This window comes from Rhynchophorus ferrugineus, unplaced genomic scaffold, assembly GCF_030347505.1.
Source record: "Rhynchophorus ferrugineus isolate W39M unplaced genomic scaffold, kcgeb_rfMv2 rfM9, whole genome shotgun sequence".
Classification (NCBI taxonomy): domain Eukaryota; kingdom Metazoa; phylum Arthropoda; class Insecta; order Coleoptera; family Curculionidae; genus Rhynchophorus; species Rhynchophorus ferrugineus.
The window spans coordinates 7,822,517-7,846,432 of NW_027472588.1; the positions used below are offsets into that span (position 1 = coordinate 7,822,517).

Sequence of the window (23,916 nt, forward strand, 5' to 3'; positions counted from 1 at the left end):
TATTATTAACGTTGCTTTTGTATGGATTTTATAGTAAAACATGATTTTTACGTTCGAAGATTTCTCGGCTCATTTTAAACGTAAACATGTAGAGTGCCATGAAGGTAATAGGATCAGTATGTTTCGTATATGTATGCCTTTAGTTGAGATTAATAATTATTTGTACATAACATCCAGAAGGCTGGTTACATTTGTTGCTGGTTATTCATTTACTGTATACAGTATCGATGTACAACTATTATATATATTATCGGAATTATCATTATTGATGTGATATTTAAAAGATATATTTTGAAATCTAGAAGGATATTTATCAAAACTTGTAGATATACCGTAAGATGGTGAAGTTGTACAGGATGATTAGATGAGACATATATTGAAACTAGCAAAGACTGCCTTTTTCGATATGATATTGATGTGTTTTCTAACAAAAAAATTGCGATAATATTACTAAAACACTGATTTATTATTTTTAAGATGGGTCGAGATAAGAAAAACGTTACTTTTTAGTTTCATGTATTGAAATAACGAAACAACATTTATTAGCTTCGTACATTCAATTATTCAGTAATTTAATTGCTTCTAATCTTAATAATATAATGCTTTTATCATAAATATAAGATTGCAAGGAAATTTAGCACGGGTATCTTGTGATGAATTTCCTGAATTATACTAGACAGTCGATACATAGCTTCAATTCACAGTTCTTGTTCCGGTAACGTTAAACATTTTAATTACATAAAATCCAAAATCGTGGTAATCCTTGGATATGCAAGAAAATAGTTGTTGTTACCCGGACGTGGCGCTGTAATGTTTCAGAATAGTTATTCGTTTTTCCTATTGACATGTGTCAGATTTTGTGTATTGAATTCAGTTTTGAAACATTAGATCAAAATTACTTTCTTGCCAATCTGATATTATATTTTAGTTGAACTAAGTGCTCGTTTAAATATGTTTTGTTTTTTTAAGTGTATAGTGTGCTTTTCATAACAATGTTTATGTTACCCGTTCATTTCTCTTGAAGGGTTAAACAAAAATAAAAATATTTTATATTCAAAATTTAACCAGTTAAATAGTTAGATAAAAACAGATTCGTAGGTAGCTCGATGTACATTTAATATAAATTTGGAAGTCTAAAGTATAGTTAGATTTTTTAGCAAATGTTGATGTATGCATATTTTACATCTAAGCTGTACTATTCATTAATGATAGAGGAAATTAAGACGTAAGTACTATTATTAGATCGGAGTTTTTCTTAAATATATCCTACTTTTCGTGAAATAACCACCCATTTTACTCGGTATATTTAAATAGTATGTGCTATAATGAAAGTTGTTGATGTTATATAGATTTTTTCGATATAATTATATCCAGTTGTATAAGCAATATAAAATTTAATTTCCATGTTGGATTCAAACATAGGTAGCGTTGGATGTTCTGTCAGTATTTTGTTCTTCTTTTCGACATTTTGCGGGTTGGAAGTATAACTGGATATAGTATTTCCATTGTTATGGTGTTCTCAATACATAGTTCTATAAGCATATTTTAAAGGCGGAAACGCATTCTCTCAGGTGGTAGGTATCCTTCCCCTTTGAAATGCCCATATCTTAAATAGTAAACAGTGAAAATAAGTATATTTATTTTTATTTAAATCGGAATGAATCTATGTTTATTTAACTATTTCAAAGTTAACTAGCTATTAATATTACATTTTAAATTATACTCCTCTGTATTGTCTATCATTTTATATATCTAAGGCTAAGATACATTAACGACCAAATGGAATGATATGATCACATTACCGAGTTTAACAAAGGAAACAGATGAATACAGCTCTTAGCCTTAGTTATAACGAGATTGGAGAGCTGTGTAGCTTTAAATAGAACGAGATTAATATTTTTTTAATGGTGATTTTATTTTTTTAAAGTGGCTCAAAATATAATAGGAAAAGTATTAGATATAACCCCTTAGCTGTAGACTGTAGCGTTACGACCTATTCTTAATTCAAATGTCTCATTTGACACAAGCTATTGAAGTTTATATTGTGACCGTAATTTAGTAATTACAATGTTAATAATCTCCACCTGTCAAATGAGACTTAACAGTATTTTTTAGTGATATGTAGTGTAACTTAACTAGCTATAACGTTTTTACTTCACTGAGCTTGATCACTTTGTATCTGTCGCCTATATTAAATGTATTTATACTAATGTATTCCTACAATAGTTATGGCCTTATTTTTTTCCTAAAAGCATTTATTAATAATCACATATCTATAAAAAAATTGATTGTTTTATTTGACGTTCAAAATCAATTGCGTTATTATTTTGTTTCACCAGCAAATGGGATTTTTAATCGCGCGGATGAGGAGATGAAGGAATAAGACAAAATAATAATCCTGCATATTTATTCACCTACAAAAACTACAAAATTATTTACATTCTTACTATATCAATCGCTGACATGACTTTTTGCATAAAAAGTAATGATACAATAAATAGTTTTTATTGAAATTGAATAAAGTTTTTTTTTATATATTGTACAAATAAACAAAAAAGTGCTCATTTACGGCAAATTATCCAAAAAAACTAAAATCAATTTCCTAAATAATATACATGCTTTTTATCTAAATTGATTTCAAGCTATACACAAAAACAAAAAATTCACTTATTCAATTTATACCAATGTAAATTCTTAAACTGGATGTATATCATGATGTTTCATATATAATGAAAAAATAGTTCTGTTTTCAACTTATTTGTGTGGTATTTTAACTAGCAATTATTATACAAATTATATATATTTACAATATCTTGTACTAAATCAACTTAAAATGATACTACTACTACTATATAATTTAATATATATATATATATATATATATATATATATATATATATATCAGTGTTATGTAAAAAGACAGTTTAGGTATCTAACCTAGTGGTTCGAATGTCTTTGAACATGACATCGCTCCAGACATGCTTTAAATAAATTAAGTTTTTTGTTTTCGTTGATAACCTGGTACGTTATAGGCATGACGTAATCCAGGAGGTAAAAATGAAAGACACAGTGAGAAAAATATTTTGTTCCTCGTCGAGGAAGCAAAAAGAAACAATTTCTTAGCATCTGCGGTCTCTACAAAAACTTATTTACATTTTATGTACAAAGGCAAGTATATAAAAACTATATTAAGGGGAAATCAGTTTAGGAAACCAATTTAAGATATGCACTGTTTTCGAAAGTGGCGTATGGCATTCGGACATTCATTGTGCATAATATTTAAAAATTATAAATATTTAAATTGTTACTATCACCATTGATACTCTTATGATACATTGTATGAGATTCTGTTCTACATATAAGTTCCTGAAGTTCTATTTAAAAAGGGTGATTGTTCAAGTAATACAGTAAAATCATACAATAAAATCATTATCCTGGCAAATATATGTTCCACCTATCTGACATAAAATGAATACATATTTCCAGTTAAATAATTACAAGGCTATAGTGTTACTTAAATATCCACCCTGTTTAAATGGTATTATAATTCCCTGATTACTTAATCTACTTAAACTATATATATCAACATATAGTAGTTCAGATCGGTTTTATAGCTTAAACACAGTACATAGCTCTGAAGAACTGGCACTGGACTATTCATTTATTTGATCACGTTTCCTCTTAATCCCTAAAAATACAGATATTTTAGTTAAAATGCTTATTTTATATTGAATATTGAATGATACAATTATCATTATGGTTTTTAAAACGGTCTTTTTTAAATGTTTGTTTTTTCACAAGTGGTTCAACTCACAAGTGGCAATTGGATTTTGCGAATAAAAAAAAAAACGGCTTTAGAACTCGGGTGAGTATGTAGGAAGTACTTAGGAGAGAATGTACTAAATCAACAAGTACTAGTGCACTAACACACGAAGGTAGTTCTAGCCTTGCAAATTTTATCTGGCAATCCATGAAAATAAAAGCTGAAATAACTAGACGATCAAACAAGTATTTCGGTTATCACAATAGAAAAGTCTTATAGATCCTTTAGTGTGGCCCAGCCTTTATTCGATTCTTATTTTATTTTTGACATTTCAGGCCTTTTCTTTTGTCATAATCTTTTGTTTGTATAGAACGCTTTACTTATAAATGAATATTTCTTGAATTCCTGGTTTTCTTTTCAAAAAATGGTTTGGAAATCAATTTAATTTCAAAATATTACGTTCTAGTGATTTTTCTATAGTAGTGGCTAGTTCTGGAGCATCTCAACTCTATTCGGTAAACTTCGGTAGGTTCCGCCTGACTATGCGACGTTGCCATTTATAAACAATCGAGAGGTTGAATCTTTATTTTCTCTATTTCCTTTTAAAATTAAATATATTTATAAAAGATTATATAACGTAGACATAATATATAAGCTTAAAATAATAGACAGTAAACGTAGTTAAATTTGAACTTGAGATTTTGGGTTAATTAGAGAATTTCAGAATATAAATTATACTCTTCAAGTATACGAATAATTTACAAGAACTATAACTTTGGTTTGTTATTGTGGTGTTTATGCATTGATAAATAATTAAGTATTGTATAATTTCGCTTTTTTCTTTTTAAAATTATTTTTAAAAAGGTGTTTATAAAAGGTTTTTCATATTATAGGCCGACCCTAAAATATCCGAGTAAATTTTTTTCCATTTATATTATATTCTTCAAATATACGTATAATTTTCAACAACTGGCAATATTGCATACCCAAACCCTTGTGAACACGCGGTGATTCTCTAGAACTAGACTCTTGTTTTTTCTTCTTACAATCAATCTTCTTTGGATTGTCATGGTTAATATCACGTACTAAATACACTCAATAAATCCCGGACTTAACATATAGATGACGCCACTTTTCAAACATTTCTAAACCTAACCTAGTAGTCCCAGCCTTTAAACGCCATATCTTCATATCGTAATTAGCTTAAATGTTAAGATAAAATATTTTCAAAGCAAAAACTAAGCTTTCTATGAAAAAAGAATAAAAATAATACATCACAGCCGATTTTCCTTAACATATCCGCACTGATAAAATTCAATTTTCTCGGCACCAACATTCATTAATATTATATCGTAATAAGTTTTCTTATGCCTATTCAAACTAACAGTGAACTCTCGCATCACTATGTCGAATGTATTGCCTATAGCAATTGTAATTGTAAATTCGTTTTAAAATCAGACAATATTTTCATTGTCATTTTATTATAGTTAAAGAGATACAATGTTGCCTGATATCCTCGAGCACGTAACCGAATCAGCCTATAAAATTGGCCTGGTTGCCAAATGTCTGTAAAATGCCTTAAAACATTAGTGATTATAATTATAGGTATAAATTTATATTAAGGTATATAATAAACTGGTAAACATTGTTTTGGCAATTATAACGTTATTTTTGTTTCATTATTTTATTTTAGATTTTTTTAAGCCAAAATTAACCAAAACATAAAGTTGATGCGGCAACATAGAGACGTTTTGGGGTCATAAATTTAGATAACGCGAGTTCACTATTTTATTGAACGCACTATAGCAGTTCAAACATTCAAATAATGTTAAAATTTAATTTGGCATTAAGTTACACTGGTTTTAGTGAAACAACTTTAGTTATTTTTAGAGCAATGCACATCGTCATCACCTCAAAGGATGTTCCAGGGAAACAGGTTGGGCTCAAATGAAGAAGTAATTACCGAATTTTAGGCTTATGTCGGAAGCAAGGGCAAATCCTTCTATGAAAAGGCATAAAAATTAGATGAGGGCTGAAGTGAATTTATCACCGTTTATCTTCATGAATAATAGAACAAGAATTTTTAATTGGACTGTAGTGGTGATGCAAATTCTTATTATCACTTAATTCAGCACTCACATTTATTAGAATATTAGAATAGATGATAATAAGTCACATCCACCTATGACTGCACTGTGGACATATAAACCCAATATGGCAAATAGCTTATGTTTTTATTTAGACCTTTCTATATTTCTTGTGACTGGTTTAAAAGTTGTTTACACTATAATTAATATACAGTCGTTATTGCCTCTAAATACACCCTAGACATGTCAAATCTCATCAAACAGCGCTCAAATCTTTTTGAAATACAGTTCATACCAAAACTGAACTACCTCTTTGCAAATATGATAATAAATGAAAAAAAATCTTACCATATTGTCTCCCCCTATACAGCCGGTCTTTGACTAGAACTAAAATGCATTTGTGTAAAAGATAATTGGGCTTGCAATGTATTTATTGATTGTATAAAATTATCTGGTACCATAGGTTTGGATAAAGGAACGGCGATTGGGGGTACTGGCGCAGGAGGGGCCATAGCTTCATCTATTTTCTCCTGTTTATGGATAGGTGGTAAGAGGTGATTAAACATGAGATTTTCGGGTATTACGGGTTTCGGTAGAGGTATCGTTATAGGAGGGGGTTCATCGGGGTTTTCTGTTTTGTTCACTGGCTGCAGTCTTCGGATATTGCTGACCACATTCAAACCTAGAAAATCATTGGTTGGTTACATCAAAGATCATACATAACTTTTTTTTGAATTACCATGGACTACTCGCTTGTGTTGAGTGAGGAGGTAACCCATCAAAAAGCTTTCTGAACATAAATCACATTGGAATCTCTCTCCCGTATGCCTTCTGATATGGGCTTTTAGATCATTGCCTTGGGCGAATGCTGCATCACAGTATGTGCATTGGTAAGGTTTTTCGCCGGTATGAGTCCTCATATGAACTGTTAAATTATAGGCCCTAAAAATCAGATGGTGCTCAGTATAATATTCCGGATTTACGTTGAGCCTAGTTTACCTGCCAAACCCACGACCGCATACTGTACATAAATGAGTCTTTTCTCCGGTATGATATCGTTCATGAACTGTAAGATCCGTCGTTCTGGGGAAACCTAAATCACACTTTTTTAATTATGCATCTGTTTGGTTCGATGTGATGAAAAAATATACCTTTGCCACAAAACCGACACTTAAATGGTTTTTCGCCTCTATGCCGTCTCATATGTATAACCAGATAGTCGTTACGGATAAATCGTTGACCACACTCAGAGCACAGAAACTTTTTGGACTGTTCATTGTGAAATTTCATATGCTCGGTCAGGTGGGATTTGGAAAAGAACGTTTTCTCGCACACCCTGCACTGGAACGTCTTCTCGCCATTGTGAGCCTTCATATGGATGTCTCGATATTTTTCCGTCGTGAAACCTTTCTGACAAATATCACAGTAATGCTTCTTTTCTCCCATAACCTGGAAACATATATTACTCGTTAAAGACACGTATCTATGGAAGTTTTTGGCAATTATCTTTGAAATACTACTTACAGCCGACTTATCTCCAATACCATGCTTGAAAGCTTTGTGTTTAGCCAATTGGTCTGCTTTGTTAAAAGGCTTCGCGCAAATATCACATGGATGGTCGCCACTCGATTCATGAAACTTCTGATGTTGGTTTAGGTGGTCGCGTCGACTGAAACTCTTTGTGCATATGTCGCACGTATGAGGTTTATCGTCTGAATGTGATGTCATGTGACGTTTTAGATGATTAGGTCGATTAAATTCCTTCCCGCATATATTACATTTGTGAACCTATAATAGAACAAAATATATTGTATTATTGATAGATATTTTGATATTCTAAGAAATCGGTACGATGTGTCTAGTGACATGATGTGTTTATAAGGGTTTCGTTTATATTAGAGTAAGATTGGACTGGCAGTATTGTCTCTACAGTCATTCCAAAAAGTCACTTAAAATAGCATAGTTGTGGAGTAAATTGAAATTGAACGTCGTCGTCGTCTGTGAAAATGTGCAGGAAATGCGGAAGCAGTCAATGGCGATGTTTTCTGCGTTTGCTACGATGTTGCCAGTTTTAGCAGAACAATGATCTTTTGCAACGAGGCACATTTTTGAATTTTGGAGCAATCCAAAAAGGTTCATCAAGTCCTTAAAAAATACTGTTTGGAACGGATTTTGGGTCCGCGATGTCAAAAAAAACGTTGGTGAGGAGATCATCGTCAACAAGTGCTATAGAACGATGATAACCAAATTGTTTTGGCCCGAATTGAAAGATATAGACCAGGACGACCCTAGATTCTATACGATGGACATTATCATGAACGACCGACCAGGGATGTGATTATCTCTCACGTGAGTAGACTAGGTCTTATGGAGGTTTTCCTTTAATTGTGTCTTTAAAGTTAATATAACCTCGGCCATCATCCAAAACCAATAAAATTGAATATCCATTAGAAAAAGCATCAATTTATTTGGGTCAGTCAAATATAAAAATAATTTCATTAATAACCCACACATCGTTTGTTTATTCCTTTTAAATATTGGCCGGAATCATATATTACTTATTAAACCAGGTGTAGCAGGAGTAATTAAAGTTTTTTTTAGGAAAAAATTACATAATTTTCAAGAAAATTGAAAAATTTATTTATTCAAAGTATTGGCTAATCGATTTTATACATCTTTCCCGTATTTCAGGAAATTTAGGGATGCCTTCCCAAAAAAAACTGTTTGACCTTTGAGCAAAATCATTTATCCACCCATCTAACCTCTTCGAAATTGGCGAATGCAAGCACGTGTCCCATTGATGCGAAAAGTTGATAGTCAGATATGTCCCATGCAAGTGCTTTCAACGGTTTCTTCGACCGGTTTTGCTTTATGAGACGACGCGTTATCGTGATGTAAAATCACTTTACCGTGCCTTCGGACCCATTCTGGACGCTTTTCTATTAATGATGATACAAATTGATCATTTGTTGTTGGGAAGCGATCATCATTAAGTGTTTCTGTAGGTTTCAATAGTTCGTAATACAACACGCCACTCTGGTTCAACCAAACACAAAGCATTGTCTTGCTGCCAAAACGATTTGGTCTTAACTATGATTTTTTGCGCTTAAGGTCTTCAAAATAAATCGATTTCTCATCACCCGTCACTATTCGATGCAAAAATGACTTCATACTTTTTCATACTAATGACGCGTATACCTTTGAAGCAGCACTTCGCGGACGATTTTGAGATTTCCCATTTGCCTGTCATTCGATTGATGGGCGCCACCCATCTTCCCATGTTTTGGATTTTCCCCATTGCTCGTAATCGGTCGCTAATCGTTTCTTGAGCAACATTTAACATATCTGCCAACTGTTTTTGAATTTGGTGTTCGTCCAGTAACTCTTACAGTTTCGCATCGTCAAATTTCTTCGGTCTAAAAGAACTTTCGTTGTCTTCGAAAACACATCGAAATCACCACTTTCGACGAGACCACGCCTCACATGTTAAGGTTAGAGCATGTTCCCCGTAAGTTTCTACCACCAAACGATGACGATGACGACTTTCAGCGGCTTTTTCTTTTGATTAAGAAAAGTAATACATGCCGCAAAAAAACTAGACGTCAGAAATATTGAAAAGTGAACATGAACACCTGAAAAATGAGCAAGTTGTTATAGCGTAACTACTCTGTTCTGGTAACTGATCCGATATGTTAATTAGCAAACGCTTAGTTGCCATGGAATTGATGAAAACAAAAAATTGAACGCATTGGATGGGAGGTTTTATTTATTTCTGTCTTTGTTCAACCTTTTCCTGAAGAGGAGATTAATTGGGATCGAAGAAACACATGACAATTTAAAATTGAACGTTAAAAACGCGTATAAGCGTACTTTTTAGCACAACTAACGTTTAAATTGTAAGAAAAATATCGCAGGAACAATTTATCCCTTTCAAAGAACTCCCCTCAAGTTTTTCGAAATAATTTAGTCACGACGATGCACAATATTTTTTTCACCAAAATACAGCGGCATCAAGTGACAAAAATAAATGAATTACCTTTAGACCTGGATGTGCTTCCCGTGCATGTTTATCCAGTAGGCTCAGCCTATCGTAAAACTCATTGCAAATCGGGCAAGGATAACTGCCGATTTCTTCATCTTCATCCTTGATCTTCTTCTTGGTTGCACTCCCTGAATATACACGAACATAACTGATCACAAATAAAATATAAATTATTGGAATATTTTGTACCTAAAGGTCTCCCACGTCGTCTACCTGGTACTTTAGGTTTGGGCGGATATTTTCTCGGTCTGCCTCTTCGTTTTCCGTTTGGTGGGGTCTGGACAACTTTCTTTGGTAAATATTCTTCGTCTGAACTATCCACTGAACTATCGCGAGCTACAAGAACACGAATACAATGGCGGAGAACAACATTTTATAAATATGCTCATACCGTCATCATTATTATCATTGTCGTTTCCAGTGTCGTGGTCATTATCATCATCATCTTCTTGAACTTGATACTCTATTTTTTCTTCAGACTTAACAAGCGCCGCCAACTCAGCTAGCGGTTTCTCATCGTTTTCAGTATCCTCCAAATCTTGTGATATATCTATGCAAGTTGGAGTATCATTTTGAAGCTGTTCATTCTTATCAAGCGCTAACGTTAAACAAACGCTCAGAAACAGATCTTACAGATATATATGAATTATTCTTTACCTGAATCCTCGATACTTGTGTTTTCTGTAATTGACTGCATGGCGACGCTGGTAGCATCATTTGCCATATCAAGTTTACTTTCGAGACTTTCAGTTACTTCTACTTGTGGTTCAAAACAATCTTCGACATCAGAATTATCGGAGAATGTTAAATTAGCATCATAATCAACCTAGAAAATTTCGATATACTGTACTTATATCCTGATGAGTTCTAAATCTTGAAGCTTACCTCAAAATAGTGTTGTTCTATGTTATCCAAATTTTCAATTGTAGGCAGAGACAGTTGAATACTATCATGCTGTTGTTTGTGAACTTCTAAACTATCTTCTCTGTTAAAAGCCTTATTACATACTGGGCAACAATGAACATTTTCTCCTAAACAATATCTAAACTAGTTTAATAAAATAAGCACAAAGAAAATGTTACCTTTGCATCTTGGAACGTGGTTGTGTAAATGTTCCACTCGATTAAAACCTCTATTACAAGTCTTACAATTAAAAGGTTTCTCCCTTAAATGTATTACAAGATGTCTCTTCAGATGTTCCATCCTAGTGAGTGTTTTGTTACAGATTTTGCAAACATGCACCTTTCTTTTACCATGTGATGCTTCATGTCTTTCCAGATGATTCTTCCTTGTATACTCCTTATCACATTGTTTGCATTTGAATAAAGTACCTGTGTGTGATCGTTTATGACTCCTACATAATAGCACAAAACATGAAATAGAAAAAGTACTTTCCAGATTGTTTTTTACCTTAAGCCTTCCAAAGTTGTAAATACTTTGGAACATTCTCTACAAGTTAACAAAACCTGATTGTTTTCCAAAAATTGTATGTAATCAGATTCTGGTGGTTGCGATTTAATATCAGAAAGTGATGTACTTGGCTCAGCCTGAATAACTGCAGATGGTTCTTTAGGTAAATGATCTTCATTGCTTAATAAATTACTTAAAGATTCTATAAGGTAAATTATCATTTAATGAAACCATCACTTAGTTCATTTACATACCAATAAAATCAGAATTTTGTAACTCTTGCTTGATAGCATTGACTTTCATACTCTTACAGTACTCCCTAAGAGTAATGTCGACAGATTCACACTGTTTTTTAAAACTGAAGGCATTTTTCAAAGTTTGTATACACATATCACAAATCAAACTAGGAAGTCCATCTCCAAATGAAATCTGGAATTTATTAAATACATATATTCAATTATCATAGTAAGTTATCTTTTTTGCAGTTATATATGCTTATATTTTTTTAATACTAACAAAGTGATTATTTGTTTAGAACATCATAACTTAATCCAAACAGATAAGTATATATCTGATATATTTTTATTGAATATATAAAGTGAATACGCAAATGACATATTGAATAAAATACATTAATCAAATAATTTTAATTGATATATTGGTTTTAAAATAATTTTGACAACTAACCAACAATATAGGCTATTGTTTATGTTTCATTTTGAGGGTCAAACAATTCGTAATTTTGGATTTGAAGGCCATCTTGTATTCGGAAGAGAAAAATACATACTACACATAATATAGAACTAATTTTTATTACTAAAATAGATATTAATTTATTTTTATAAAGCTACCCTAGAAACGAAACGTTTATGGTTTCACATGAAACGTTTATTTACCTGGACAGCGGCACAGGCCATTAGCATCTCGTCAATACGGGGATTGCGAGTCGAAATATTCCCACTGTTTAAAGTATCAAAAATAGACCGCATTGATGAAGAAACATTTTTACATGCCCTACAAATTAAGGACATATCTACTCTGTCCATGTCCATTTTTAAAACCACCTATAACACTATTATTTAATAAATTTAATATTACTTCATGATATTTTCTCTTGAACACTACCCAAGCCAACGCAATCGACAGCACTGGAATAATGACAGTCCATTGCCGACGTTTGGACATTTAAAATTCGTTTTTATCGTCTTAATACTTTATTTGACGAATTAAATTTCATATAGATATAGTATTCTCAAGTAAAAAAATTAGGCAATGTTTTAGTGAATTATTTATATATTTAATATTAAAATATAACTATATTTTTCGCGTATAGGCAACTTAATATTCTAAGACTTCCAAATTTTTATCAGGGCCATCTATTGACCAACATACTATATAAGTAATGCGAGTTGAAGTAAAATATAATTTATGGTAATAGTTATATATCAGGTGAAAGAAATGATACGCCTATGGTTTGTCAGCAAATTCAGAATATTGAGTAGAATCAGTGAAAGAATTTCCGTCTTTAAGAATGCCTATAAGTCGTATAATATGAAAGGTGTGTTGTTAACAGTAAATTGTCAAAGAATTAAAGCACCTAATTAGTATATTTAAATAAAATCCTTACCAAAATTTTATTTTTACAATCGTTTGTTATTAATATTTAATAAAAAATAACTGGGAATTTCATAAAATTATAAATTATATAACATCGGTATACTAACTGGAAACTAACTAAAGGTAATATTATATAAAGGCAATACTTTCATGAAAGCTTTCTCAAATGTCCAATGAAATTTCTCTCCTCTTAAACTAGAAATTTGTAAAAAAGAAGTGATTGAATTTTTAGTTGACGATATAGCATCAAGAGTACAGTTGGTCGAGGATAGATGGCAGCATTGTTTGTTGGCAGGCTAATTAAAGGTATATATATATATATATATATATATATATATATATATATATATATATATATATATATATATAAAAATTATAGCATTTTGTTAATTTAAAATAATAAATAAAAAAATATAGTTGACAATATAGCATCAAGAGTACAGTTGGTCGAGGATAGATGGCAGCATTGTTTGTTTGCAGGCTAATTAAAGGTATATATATATATATATATATATATATATATATATATATATATATATATATATATATATATATATATATATATATATATATATATATATTAATTATAGCATTTTGTTAATTTAAAATAATAAATAAAAAAACGCACATGTGGAAGAATAATTTATTATAAAAATATAAAATAATATTAACAAAAACTAAAAAATGTTACAGAAAAATAAAAATTATGTTTTTGTTCCAGATGTCAAATCCTTCATCCACCACAATATATTTTTAATAAAGTTAACTTCTTTATCTACAATATTATTTTTAGTGTTGCCCAGTAATTTCTCAGTACTTTTAAATAATAAATTTTCATTGTTATCATTGAGTTTTCCTACTTCATTGTTAATTTCGTCGAGTTTATTTTTCAATGAATTGATTTTACCAACATGAAATGGATCTTGGACATGTTTCAAGTTGTTATTAATATTATGGAAATTTTCTTCTAAAATATTGGTTTGCCTAGGATTCAGGGGCGATTTGACAGTGGAAAACATTGGTAGTTTTTCAAGCTTCGCATTTTTTATAAAATGATTTAAATCTTTATTATAATTAATTTTTTTCAAAATATCTGAATTCATTTCTTCTAAATAATTAGTTAGTTCTTCTCTGCTGTTTTCACTCCTTGTTGAAGACGGAAAGGTGGGGATATTTTTAAAAATTTCATTATCTGTTTTAATTTTGTTAATTTCATCCATGTTATTTTTCATTTCGTCCATTGTATTACTTAGGGAATTCTTGAACTGGCTGCCTATATTACTTATGTCATTTAAGACATCTTTCAAATTTGACAGTATTGGTAGTTTTGTAAGTTTATTTTCGGGTAAGTCTTCGATGCCGTTTAATAATTTGTTATTTAGGCTAGTTACATCCGGAGATCTTTTGGATACCTCCGATTTTCGACCTGGAGAATCAGACAGAGAATTACCGGTCAAATCAAAAGATCGTGAAAATAGGTTCGGATTTCCCTGCAACTGGTTTTCTAATTCAGCTTCCTTTTCCAATATTTCACCGACCGTTTTCTCGATGACAGCCGAATTTTTGGAACAAGTGGTGTTTTTGCACGAACAGAGTTTGTCAATGTCAACGGTAAGATCCAGGGTTTTGTCGCTTTTCCTGTGTACTTTCATGGGTAGCTTGATCCCGTTTCCTATAAAATAGACTTCGTTGGGATTGGACGACTCTGAAATGATTTTGCCCAAACTGTTTGACCAATCGTTGGTTTCCTAAAGTAGAGTAGTGTGTTATTTTAATTTTAATCGATTAAGGGATTTTACTTACATCTGTAAAACTATTTCTGCTTTCTAGGGTCGGTTCTAGCTGTGATACTTCATTGTCGTTTTGATCTTCGATAAAGTTGCTTGGTTCAGGGGCTTTTATTATATTATCAGTTGGCAACATTGTCGATTGTGGTTTATTTGGTAATTCGCCTTGTACAATTTCATATACAGTTGGTTCCGTATTTTTTGGCAGTTTGTCGGTTATCAAATGTTTTAAGTTATTTACCATCGTGTTTAGCTCCGATTTTTGTTTTTCGACAGATTTGGTTGGTAATATACGTTTTGTTGTGGGATTCAACCTGCTACGTATTGTAGGGACGTTTCTGTTTAACGGTTTCTTCAGCTTTGCCACGAAATCGTCCAGCTTATTCTTCAAAATATGTTTTTTATCGTCATTATTCTCGTTGACGTCACCCAACCTCGAACTTAAATTATATTTGTGAAGTAGCTTGCTGTTCTGTGTCGGCTTGATTGCACCGGAATCGTCATTAAACGATTTCAGGCTGTGACCAAGAAGAGTTCCCTCCGATGGCGATGCTATTTTGGGAAAGTTCCTGGTTTCGGATGCTCTTGACGCCGGTTTGTATTTCTCAAGAGGGGTCAGTTTGGCTTTTAATTTGTCGAAATAATTTTGGTAAGTCTTTTCGTGTTCAGCATCTCCATTTTCTTGATTTTTCGATACTGTAGCGTCCGAGCTTGCACCGTCATTAAAGTTACTACGCTGTGCTAAGTATTCTGGTTCTGTTTTAGCGGTATCAGAAGTTAAAACATCAGCAGCACCGACTTCCGGATTCTTCGTAACATGTTTCAGTTTTAATTTGTCGATATATTTTTGTAGCTTAGTTGGTTTTATTGCCTCGTTTTCTTTAATTGTCGGCATGGTAGGAATAGAGGGGAGTTTGAAGTGTTGTTTTGAAGGTGTGGTAAGTGATTGCAATAATGTTTTAGTCGACTGTTCGTTGTTTTTGTCCGGTAGAATATTATCAGCTCTTGATCCAACTATATTTTCCGTGTTGTCAGTGTCTTTAGGTTTGATTGTTGTGTGGTTTAACAATAAATGGATTTTATCCTTATTTTTGAGGTTTGACTTACTGGTGATTGGATTATTCTCGACAATATCGCTATTTCTGGGTGTTATTAAATTAGGTTCTGTGGATTCTCTAGTTTTACCTGGTGTCGTGTGTTTTTTGGGTATGTACATTCGTTGTTTCTCTTTTAATTCGTTAAAATACTGTCCTAACTTTTTCTTGGATGACGATGGTGTTGATATTTCTACGTTTGCATCCTCGGTGGGGCTTGAAACAATATTTGGTACCCCCACTTGGTAATTATCATCATCAGCACTGTATTTATCATCAAATCGTTGTTCAATATCGACGAGTCTACCATCGCTATCGGGTTGCACCGAAGCCAGATTGTTCTTTTGGAGCTGTGTAGCATCATCCTGTATCTTGTCCAATGAATCTTGAAACGTATCTAGAACAAATTGAGGCATTTTCTTAAAATTCCCGATTATGCTTTTCGTGATATCCGAATGTTGGTCCCTCAGGGTGCTCGTGTCTTGTGGAGGCGACTGCCTGAGTTGATCTCTCTCGTCCTGTATCACATCGAGGACATCCTGGGCCCTGTTCTTCAAATACTGGTTGACTTTCCTTAGATTGTCGACGACGTGGTCGGGAACGGCTGGATGGAGTTGGCTTGGCGATGAGTTCGGAGGTGGCAGGCCTAAGAGCTTCCCATCGACGTTGTTGACTGTATCCCCTTGCATTTTTTTGATCATAGACTTCAGTTCCTCTACCGCTCCCATGATTTTGGTGATTTGGGCATCGTTCACCATTTGATCCTCACCTTTGAATGAAATATATATAATTAAATTTTCAGGAAAATAACAGGTGGGATTTTTAAAAATATTATTACTCTAGTGTTTCAATAATCTGTCCAGTGGGCAATAAACATTTCTTATGATTATAATATATACATGACATTTAGAAAATTACTTCATTAAGGGATCTCCTATGTAAAATATTTTCTTAATTAGTTAGTCCTACTCTGAATGTATTCTAACCAGATCAAAAGGTGTTAAGGATTTTAATCTACACACTTGACTATCAACTCTCACATTTAGCTGATTAGCAAGTACATTAAGGTGCACTAACACTTTTAATTTTAAAGTACTTAACAAAAATTTCTTAAATTACACTCGTTATTGGTTCTAGAGGAATATCGCGTTGTATCACTACGATGGCTATATTGTTAGCAGTACCTCATGGTTGGATTCCATAGACCAAATAGGCTTAAGTATTGATTCGTATAACAATACTTGCTATCTAATGATAACTTGGATTTGCGCCCGATAAACCAACACATTTGATATAGTCCAAGTCCAACGCTGAGTGTTATCCATTGAAATCACTTTTGACAACTGATCAGTATCGCGATGAAAAATTGAATATCATTCTAAGCATAGATAATATGCTGTTGGTCTTAACAAGCGATGGTCGGAGAGGGTCATGTTTGGTGTATACGGCGGGTGTAATAGGAATCCACGGTCGCGAATTTTGAACAAATAGTAGTAGTTTGAACATTGGATTGTCTTTTGAATTGAACGGTGACGCGGTGCCAAGCCTAATTAACATAGTCTGCTGGAATTTGGATAGAAGCTTCAGGGTGAGCGGCCACCAAATGCGAATTATAGTTCAGTTTCTTAATAGGAAACCATTCTGTAGGGGGTACCATTTGAATAGAAACAGTGCTATTTCGAAGGTCTTCAATGTACAATCGATGCTCAAAACCGATTTTTAACTATAAGCTGGCCAGACGGAATAACGACCACATCATTCGGACATCCCTGAGGCCGTTTCTTTAGGAGGGAGGCGTTATGTAATACGAGCCTGACTATCTGGCCATCTGTTTTAAAAAACTACCTGAACGATTGAGACGTATTGTTCTGTTTTATAATAGATAAGAACCCTCAGTGTCGCTTAGTATCGCCGTTTAACATGTTGTCGTTTTTCCGTAAAACAAAACATATTTTTTTAAGTAAAATAATAGTTTTCTATTTTTAATAGTTTTGGTTAGTAGTTAATATTTCTTTCACAAAATAAAACTTATTTATATATATATATATATATATATATATATATATATATATTATTCTAAATATAATTCCCAGAACATCAGTTTGGGTTTCGCAATAAGCATGGGACCATAGGCAAGTGCATAGACTTGTAAACAAAATAAACACTGACCTAAATGCCAAAAGATATTGTTCGGCTGCTTTTCTAGATATATCTCAGGCTTTTGACAAAGTATGACATACGGGATTGCAGGTTAAACTAAAGAAACTTCTCCTTCATCCAGACTATCAGTTACTAAAATCATATCTCACTGATAGACCTTTATTGTAAATCAAATCGCTAAACATACCGAATTAAATCCCATATATTCAGGAGTTCCGCAAGTTCCACGCATGACTGAAATTAACGTTTACCCTGCGTAGAAGAACATGTCCACTAGTGAATATCAATCATCGTCAACTCCCCCAAGCAGAGCATGTTAAATATCTTGGTATGCACTTAGATCGACGCCTAACCTGGAAGATGCACATACTCTCTAAATGGAAACAACTTGGACGTAAATTATATCAAATGTATTGGCTCATTGGGCGCAAATCCAAGTTATCATTAGATAACAAGGTATTGCTGTATGAGTCTATACTCAAGCCTATTTGGTCATATGGAATCCAACTATGGGGTATCTCTAGCAAATCTAATATATCCATCATTCAATGGTTCCAAAATAAAGTGTTGCATGCCATTGTTGATGTTCCGTACTATGTTTCAAATGAAAGGATATAACGCGATATTCCTCTAGAACCTATAACGAGTATAGTTCAACGTGTTTGTGTGAAGTGCTTCGAAAGAGTGTCAGTGCATCCCAACATACTCGCCAACCAGCTAAATATGCAGCGTTATAGTGAAGTGCGTAGACTAAAACGTTTAACAGCACCTGATATTATTACTGGTCATATATAGAGTTTAGAATAAGCATTAGAATAAGACTAATTAATTAAGGTAAGTGATTTTCTACATACCATGTATATATAATATAGACATCAGAAATACTTATTGCCTATAGGGCAAATTGTGGAATCACAAAGAGTAAAAAAATATAATTCATCATATTTAAAATGCTAATGCTTTTACACAACACATTTAATGACAATCATAATTTCTACATTCATGATGGGCATTTTATCTTCACAGAAAAATATCTTTCAATTTCTATTTTTAATATCTGGAACACAGTTAATCTAGACCTGGTATTAAAATCGAAACCCACCTGTCACCAACATTTTGTTGAGTTCTTCGGTTTTTTCTTGTATGCGCGATTGTATTGACGATTTTGCGACAGGCAATTCGGATCCAGGTTCTCTGGTGACTGGTTCGTTTGCCCTCTCGATAGAGTCCACATAATCATACTCTTTATTCCCGTAATCGTTATCAGCATCTTCATCTTGAAATTCTTTTGGCTGAACGATAATCTTTTCATTGAATAAAATTAGGTTAAGAAAAAGTGCGGGAAAACATAAAGACTTACCGCTTTCGAGGGATCACCCACTTTTGGCGTTTCTTCATCTTCATTCTGAAAAAAAAGGAACTTTTAATATCGTGATGCTTTTTTGTGCTCGAGTTTTTACATTTATCTCAGATCTCATCAATGGTGGTGGACCTTCGATGATATCAGGATTTTTCTTTAAGCTGTCTGCTTGGTTCTCCGACGACTCAACATCGAAATCCTCGCTTGAATCGTTTAATATGTGTTAAATATATGTTTGTATTGAGGGATGTTGTTTTTTATATGTAGAAGAAAATGTTGAATAAAAATTGAAGATATTATTTACTTACTACTCTCCGAATCTTGATTTCATGTCTGCTGAATTTTGATTTGGTTCAGGTTGCTTCTGCTGGAATAAATAGTTCTTGTTATACAACGTGCGGCAAAAGTCCCGCTACCATTTTGATTGTCTATACATTTGCTCGAAGAAAAGATAAGTAAGTTTGGTGTTCATAAAAAGTTTCTTTGGTTTTTAAATTTTTTTTCGTTATGATTGTAAATGTATACCGGCTAAATGGTGACTCCCATTCGCAACGCAACTGTCGACTTTCTCTAAAACATTTTTCATGACATACTGAGGCCGAATTTGTTCAATTTCGTAACGAATATTATTTTAAAGATTTTGAGTAGTTTAGGGCTTATTTACACAAAATTTTGATTGAAAAAAACCCTAAGAAAAAGTCTGGTGCTGTTAAATCCGGTGATCTGACTGGCCATGCTAAATGGCCACTTTGCGAAATTAGTCTTCGTGAAAAAGGGCATTCAATAGTTGAATTGTTGAACGAGCTGGTTATGCTCTGGCCCCATCTTCTGAAACAACATGTCCTCTAGTCCCTGCTCTTACATTTCAGGCACAAGAAAATTTCGAATCATGTCTTGGTACCGTTCAGCAGTAAGAGTAACTGTAACACCTTGGTCATTTTCAAAAAATAGGGACCAATGATGTTTCCAGCATGAATACCACACCATACAGTTGTTTTTAGTGGATGCAATGATGTTTCATTAATTAATTGAGGATTCTGTGTTCCTCAAAAGCGACTGTTCGGTTTATTGACGTGGCCACTGAGAAAAAAATGGGCGTCATCGCTGATTATTAATTTAGACGAAAGATCTTCAATTTCATCAGACAGACTTAAAGTTTACATTACTGTACTCAATTCGTTGATCAGGATTTCTCGGTAGCAATTTTTCAAAATTCGCATTAAACTGTGTGCAGAAATGTGTAACTGGGAACCACGTCTCCGAATTGATGTTTCTGGAGACTCTGCAACACTATCGCACACCAGAGTCACCTTTTCAACGTTACGAGACGTCCGTTGTCTTCCAGAACGAGGCCTGTCTGCTGTCGAACCGCACTGTTGAAAATTCGCATGTAAACGATAAATTGTAATTTTGTGGGGCACTGGACGATTAGGATATTTTTGACGTAATTTCCGCTGAGTTTTCAATGAATATTGTTACTATTTCTGCTCGTTCTTGTGGCATATATTTATCCATAATAAAATTTGGACATCTACATAACATAATAGTTGAAGCGAAATTGAGCTAAATATCACATAACTAAGATGGCGCGCAATCAAAATAGAAGCGGGACTTTTGCCGCACAAAACAAGTTTTAGACAAGTTCACGTGGTTTGGTTCTGATTTCCTGTGCATTGTTTGGTCTTTCATGTTTCGAAGTATCGTGAAGTTGTTCCTTGATTACGTAGCGATAATCACCGGTAATCATTCGAAGAACCTTGTTTTAACAGCATTGGATTACTAGTCGTTTAAGTGATTTAGTGCAACTCTATATTTTGCAGCTCAAAGCCCAAATAGGCTTTATTATTGATTGGTCAATTAATCCCTTTGATATTGGGTTAACTTGGTATAATGTGGCGTTTCCAATTTGATATATTTGAGTAAATTAATCCTGCTTGTGACATTGGGCAACTCCAAAGTGATGTAATTAGGTTTAATTTTTTGGCCGCAACGTAACATTTACATGGACAGATTTCCAGGTACTAAACTGTCTTTTCCACTCCCATTAGTCCGTTTGTAGATCTTGTTGACTGCCACTTGTATTCTTCTATAGCTCTAGATCGAAGCATGTTTTTACTATAATGACTGTGCTGTCAGGAAATATTCCAAGTACCGATTCTTTTGATGTTGGATTATTGGCAATGTAGAGCATATATAGGGATGACCCCAAGACAGTACTCTATAGAACTTCAGTCGAAATTTGTTTGAATATTGAAAATACTTCTTCATATGGAACTCTAAATTTTTGTTCGAAAATATATGACTTCGGCAATTTGCTCATCTTACTGCCTGTGAGATGTCAGAAATGTGACATCACAGCGTTCCCCCTTATGTCTTAATAATAATAGTGGGAATTTTATTTGTTCTTGGTTTCATTTTCCTTGAGACTAAAGCATTGTATTAAGTAAAGTGTTATTTTATATACATTTCAGTCTTTTGATCTCGAAGAAAAACGTTCAGAATTTGCCTCACCACTTGCTTAAAGGTTCCCATCAAGTGTGAAATTTTTTCAATAGTTCAAGAGTTTTGGTAAACTCAAAAGAAACGTAAAGTGAGCATTTGTGAGCTACCACAGCAAAGCAGCAGCAATGTGTCTGTATTAATACTATTTATTATTTCAATTACCTACTATTTTTTACATAATACTTACTACAGCTTTTAAATTTTTATTGTTGGAGATAATATCTAAGTCACTGACCACTCCCTCCATTAGTTTTGGTGGATTGTTTGAATATGTTGTCACCCAGACTGTGACCTAAACATAATGTTATGTGATAGTGATATTCAGTTTTTTATCAAATATTTTTGTTACCGTTTCTATATCAGATCTGTCATACAGTCCCACCAGCTTACAAATAATGTCTTTGACTTCTCCTTCTTTGTAGGTCGATATTGGATATAGAGTTTTTGAAAATATGTTGTCCTTGTTATCGGAAGAGATCCTGTTGGAGAGGCTGACCATCTGTAACAGGAATTTTTTTTAAAAATTAAATAATTAAACTGAAAAAACGTATATATTATATATTTATAAATAATTCTAGTTAATACGAATTATGAATTAATTTTGAGGATTTTTTATGTGATATTTAATGACTGCTAAAGCTGAGAAATCAGCAAGTGTGTAAGAATTACTGACTGTTTTCAGATACGATCTTCCATGATTCTCGAGTTCAGCTTGAACTTCTTATTCCACATCCTTTCTCAGTTGCCTAAGGAGTTTTATATCAAATTTATAAAAAACACTTTTATATTGCTGAATCCATTATGTACATGGCTTTATTAACGAAGCATTTTCATTGGAAACCTCCAAAGGTACTAGATGACTTTCAGTGGAATTTTTCGTTGAATTAATATAGGATTGGCATTCATTGAAGATTCTGGATATTAAATTTAATTGTATCGAAGATAAGCGAAAATTCCATTTATTCAAAGGTATTCTAAAGTACTTTAGAAACGAAATACTTTTGGAAAAATCAATAAAGCTTTTTCGTTTTGTTTCAAAAGTCTTGTTTTTCTTGTCATAGTTGTAAATAAAGTTATATTCATGGATATAGCTTTGAATCCTTCAAAATCAATTCAAAATTCTGGTTTCTACTTGTTTAATTATGATAAAATTAACTTCTTGAATTAGATAATAGCTTTTAGTTAAACTTACCTCAGTATCGTCTACTTTATAGCTACAGAACTCTTTACAGTCCGTACATTTGTCTGATGTTTTACATCTCTTGTTGTGTCTGAAAATACGTAAATTAATATTTTTTATTTTATATGTTTTGCGTTTTTAATTGTCATATTTACATTTAAAACATGAATAATTTTCAACAAATTTCTGAGCTTCGTTTTTTTATGCCCATTAAAGAAACAGGCATTAAAAATTAACTACTATAGGAAAAGTAAGATATAGTTAATTCAAAACAGTAGTGACACGTGGGTCAATATGTGTCTGTCTAAAAAAGTTCGATCATGTAACCGAAAGAAACCGCAAGTTGTGCGTTTGTCAAACGTCTGAAAAATTCTTCAAACTATTATAATTACGGGTTATTAACCGACAAACGTTCAGCTGCACTGAACATTAGTACGGGCACGGTCACTAAAATGTCTCAAAAAATGAAAAAGAACATAACTTTAATGAAACCGTGTTTATGCGAAACAGATATAGGCCAAATATATTCAGTCTTGGTTTGACGAATATCATCAGACATCTTGCCTGGCCAGCATAATCTCCTGAACATAAACTGAACCGATATGAGGAATAGATTTCTATCACCAACATCATTGAAGCAATTAGGGGATGTTTTGGTACAAGAACAATATTATGTTCAGACATTATTATTATTAGTAAATAAATACTGTGTATATGTCAGGTGTTCATATTATTATGATCTTCTCCTAAAAAAATTTATGGTGTTATATAGTAAGAAGACAAGAGAGGTTTTAACAATTTTTTTAAATATATTTTTTAGGCTATAGAGCATTAGTTAAGTCTAAACGTTCTTTTTTTTTGGAACTTTCGTCTTTGGATGGTCAGAATTTTCAACAAATTCTCCAACTCAAATA

General features: G+C 32.8%; 2 protein-coding genes across 5 annotated transcripts in view; both read right to left on the reverse strand.

Annotated features, from left to right (window-relative positions):
* Nucleotides 1-2,390: 2,390 nt before the first annotated feature.
* Nucleotides 2,391-12,549, reverse strand: LOC143202184 (uncharacterized). Of its 3 annotated transcripts, none has more exons than XM_076413484.1 (16): nt 12,428-12,549; nt 12,199-12,374; nt 11,557-11,731; nt 11,303-11,504; nt 10,975-11,246; nt 10,778-10,923; nt 10,550-10,718; nt 10,284-10,490; nt 10,082-10,228; nt 9,887-10,020; nt 7,375-7,638; nt 7,002-7,299; nt 6,850-6,943; nt 6,590-6,792; nt 6,199-6,532; nt 2,391-3,688 (listed from the first exon to the last, which is right to left on the reverse strand). In XM_076413484.1, the coding sequence occupies exons 2-15, from the start codon at nt 12,352-12,354 to the stop codon at nt 6,213-6,215; spliced, it is 2,787 nt and encodes a 928-aa protein (XP_076269599.1). In that variant the 5' UTR covers nt 12,355-12,374; nt 12,428-12,549; the 3' UTR covers nt 2,391-3,688; nt 6,199-6,212. The 3 variants fall into 3 exon arrangements, with proteins under 3 accessions (XP_076269599.1, XP_076269598.1, XP_076269596.1); XM_076413483.1 differs by having other exon boundaries at nt 10,284-10,442; nt 12,199-12,366; nt 12,428-12,511; XM_076413481.1 differs by having other exon boundaries at nt 12,199-12,366; nt 12,428-12,511.
* A 999-nt stretch (nt 12,550-13,548) lies between these two features.
* Nucleotides 13,549-23,916, reverse strand: part of LOC143202183 (uncharacterized) — a 28,034-nt gene continuing 17,666 nt past the window's right edge. For both annotated transcript variants that reach the window (XM_076413480.1, XM_076413479.1), the window contains 9 exons: nt 23,015-23,093; nt 22,172-22,321; nt 22,010-22,114; nt 19,629-19,687; nt 19,421-19,523; nt 19,321-19,365; nt 19,063-19,264; nt 14,723-16,569; nt 13,549-14,667 (listed from right to left, as the gene is read on the reverse strand). In XM_076413480.1, coding sequence (XP_076269595.1) covers nt 13,624-14,667; nt 14,723-16,569; nt 19,063-19,264; nt 19,321-19,365; nt 19,421-19,523; nt 19,629-19,687; nt 22,010-22,114; nt 22,172-22,321; nt 23,015-23,093 — 3,634 coding nt within the window. In that variant the 3' untranslated portion in view covers nt 13,549-13,623. The remainder of the gene's footprint in view (nt 14,668-14,722; nt 16,570-19,062; nt 19,265-19,320; nt 19,366-19,420; nt 19,524-19,628; nt 19,688-22,009; nt 22,115-22,171; nt 22,322-23,014; nt 23,094-23,916) is intronic.

Excerpts from the sequence above, each read along its gene's own strand:
- LOC143202184 (XM_076413481.1), bottom strand. The coding sequence starts at position 12,487 with ATGTCCAAACGTCGGCAATGGACTGTCATTATTCCAGTGCTGTCGATT. Across the intron at positions 11,732-12,198 it reads TGGCCTGTGCCGCTGTCCAG|ATTTCATTTGGAGATGGACT; the intron begins GTAAATAAACGT and ends AATAAATTCCAG. Across the intron at positions 11,505-11,556 it reads ACAAAATTCTGATTTTATTG|AATCTTTAAGTAATTTATTA; the intron begins GTATGTAAATGA and ends TTTACCTTATAG.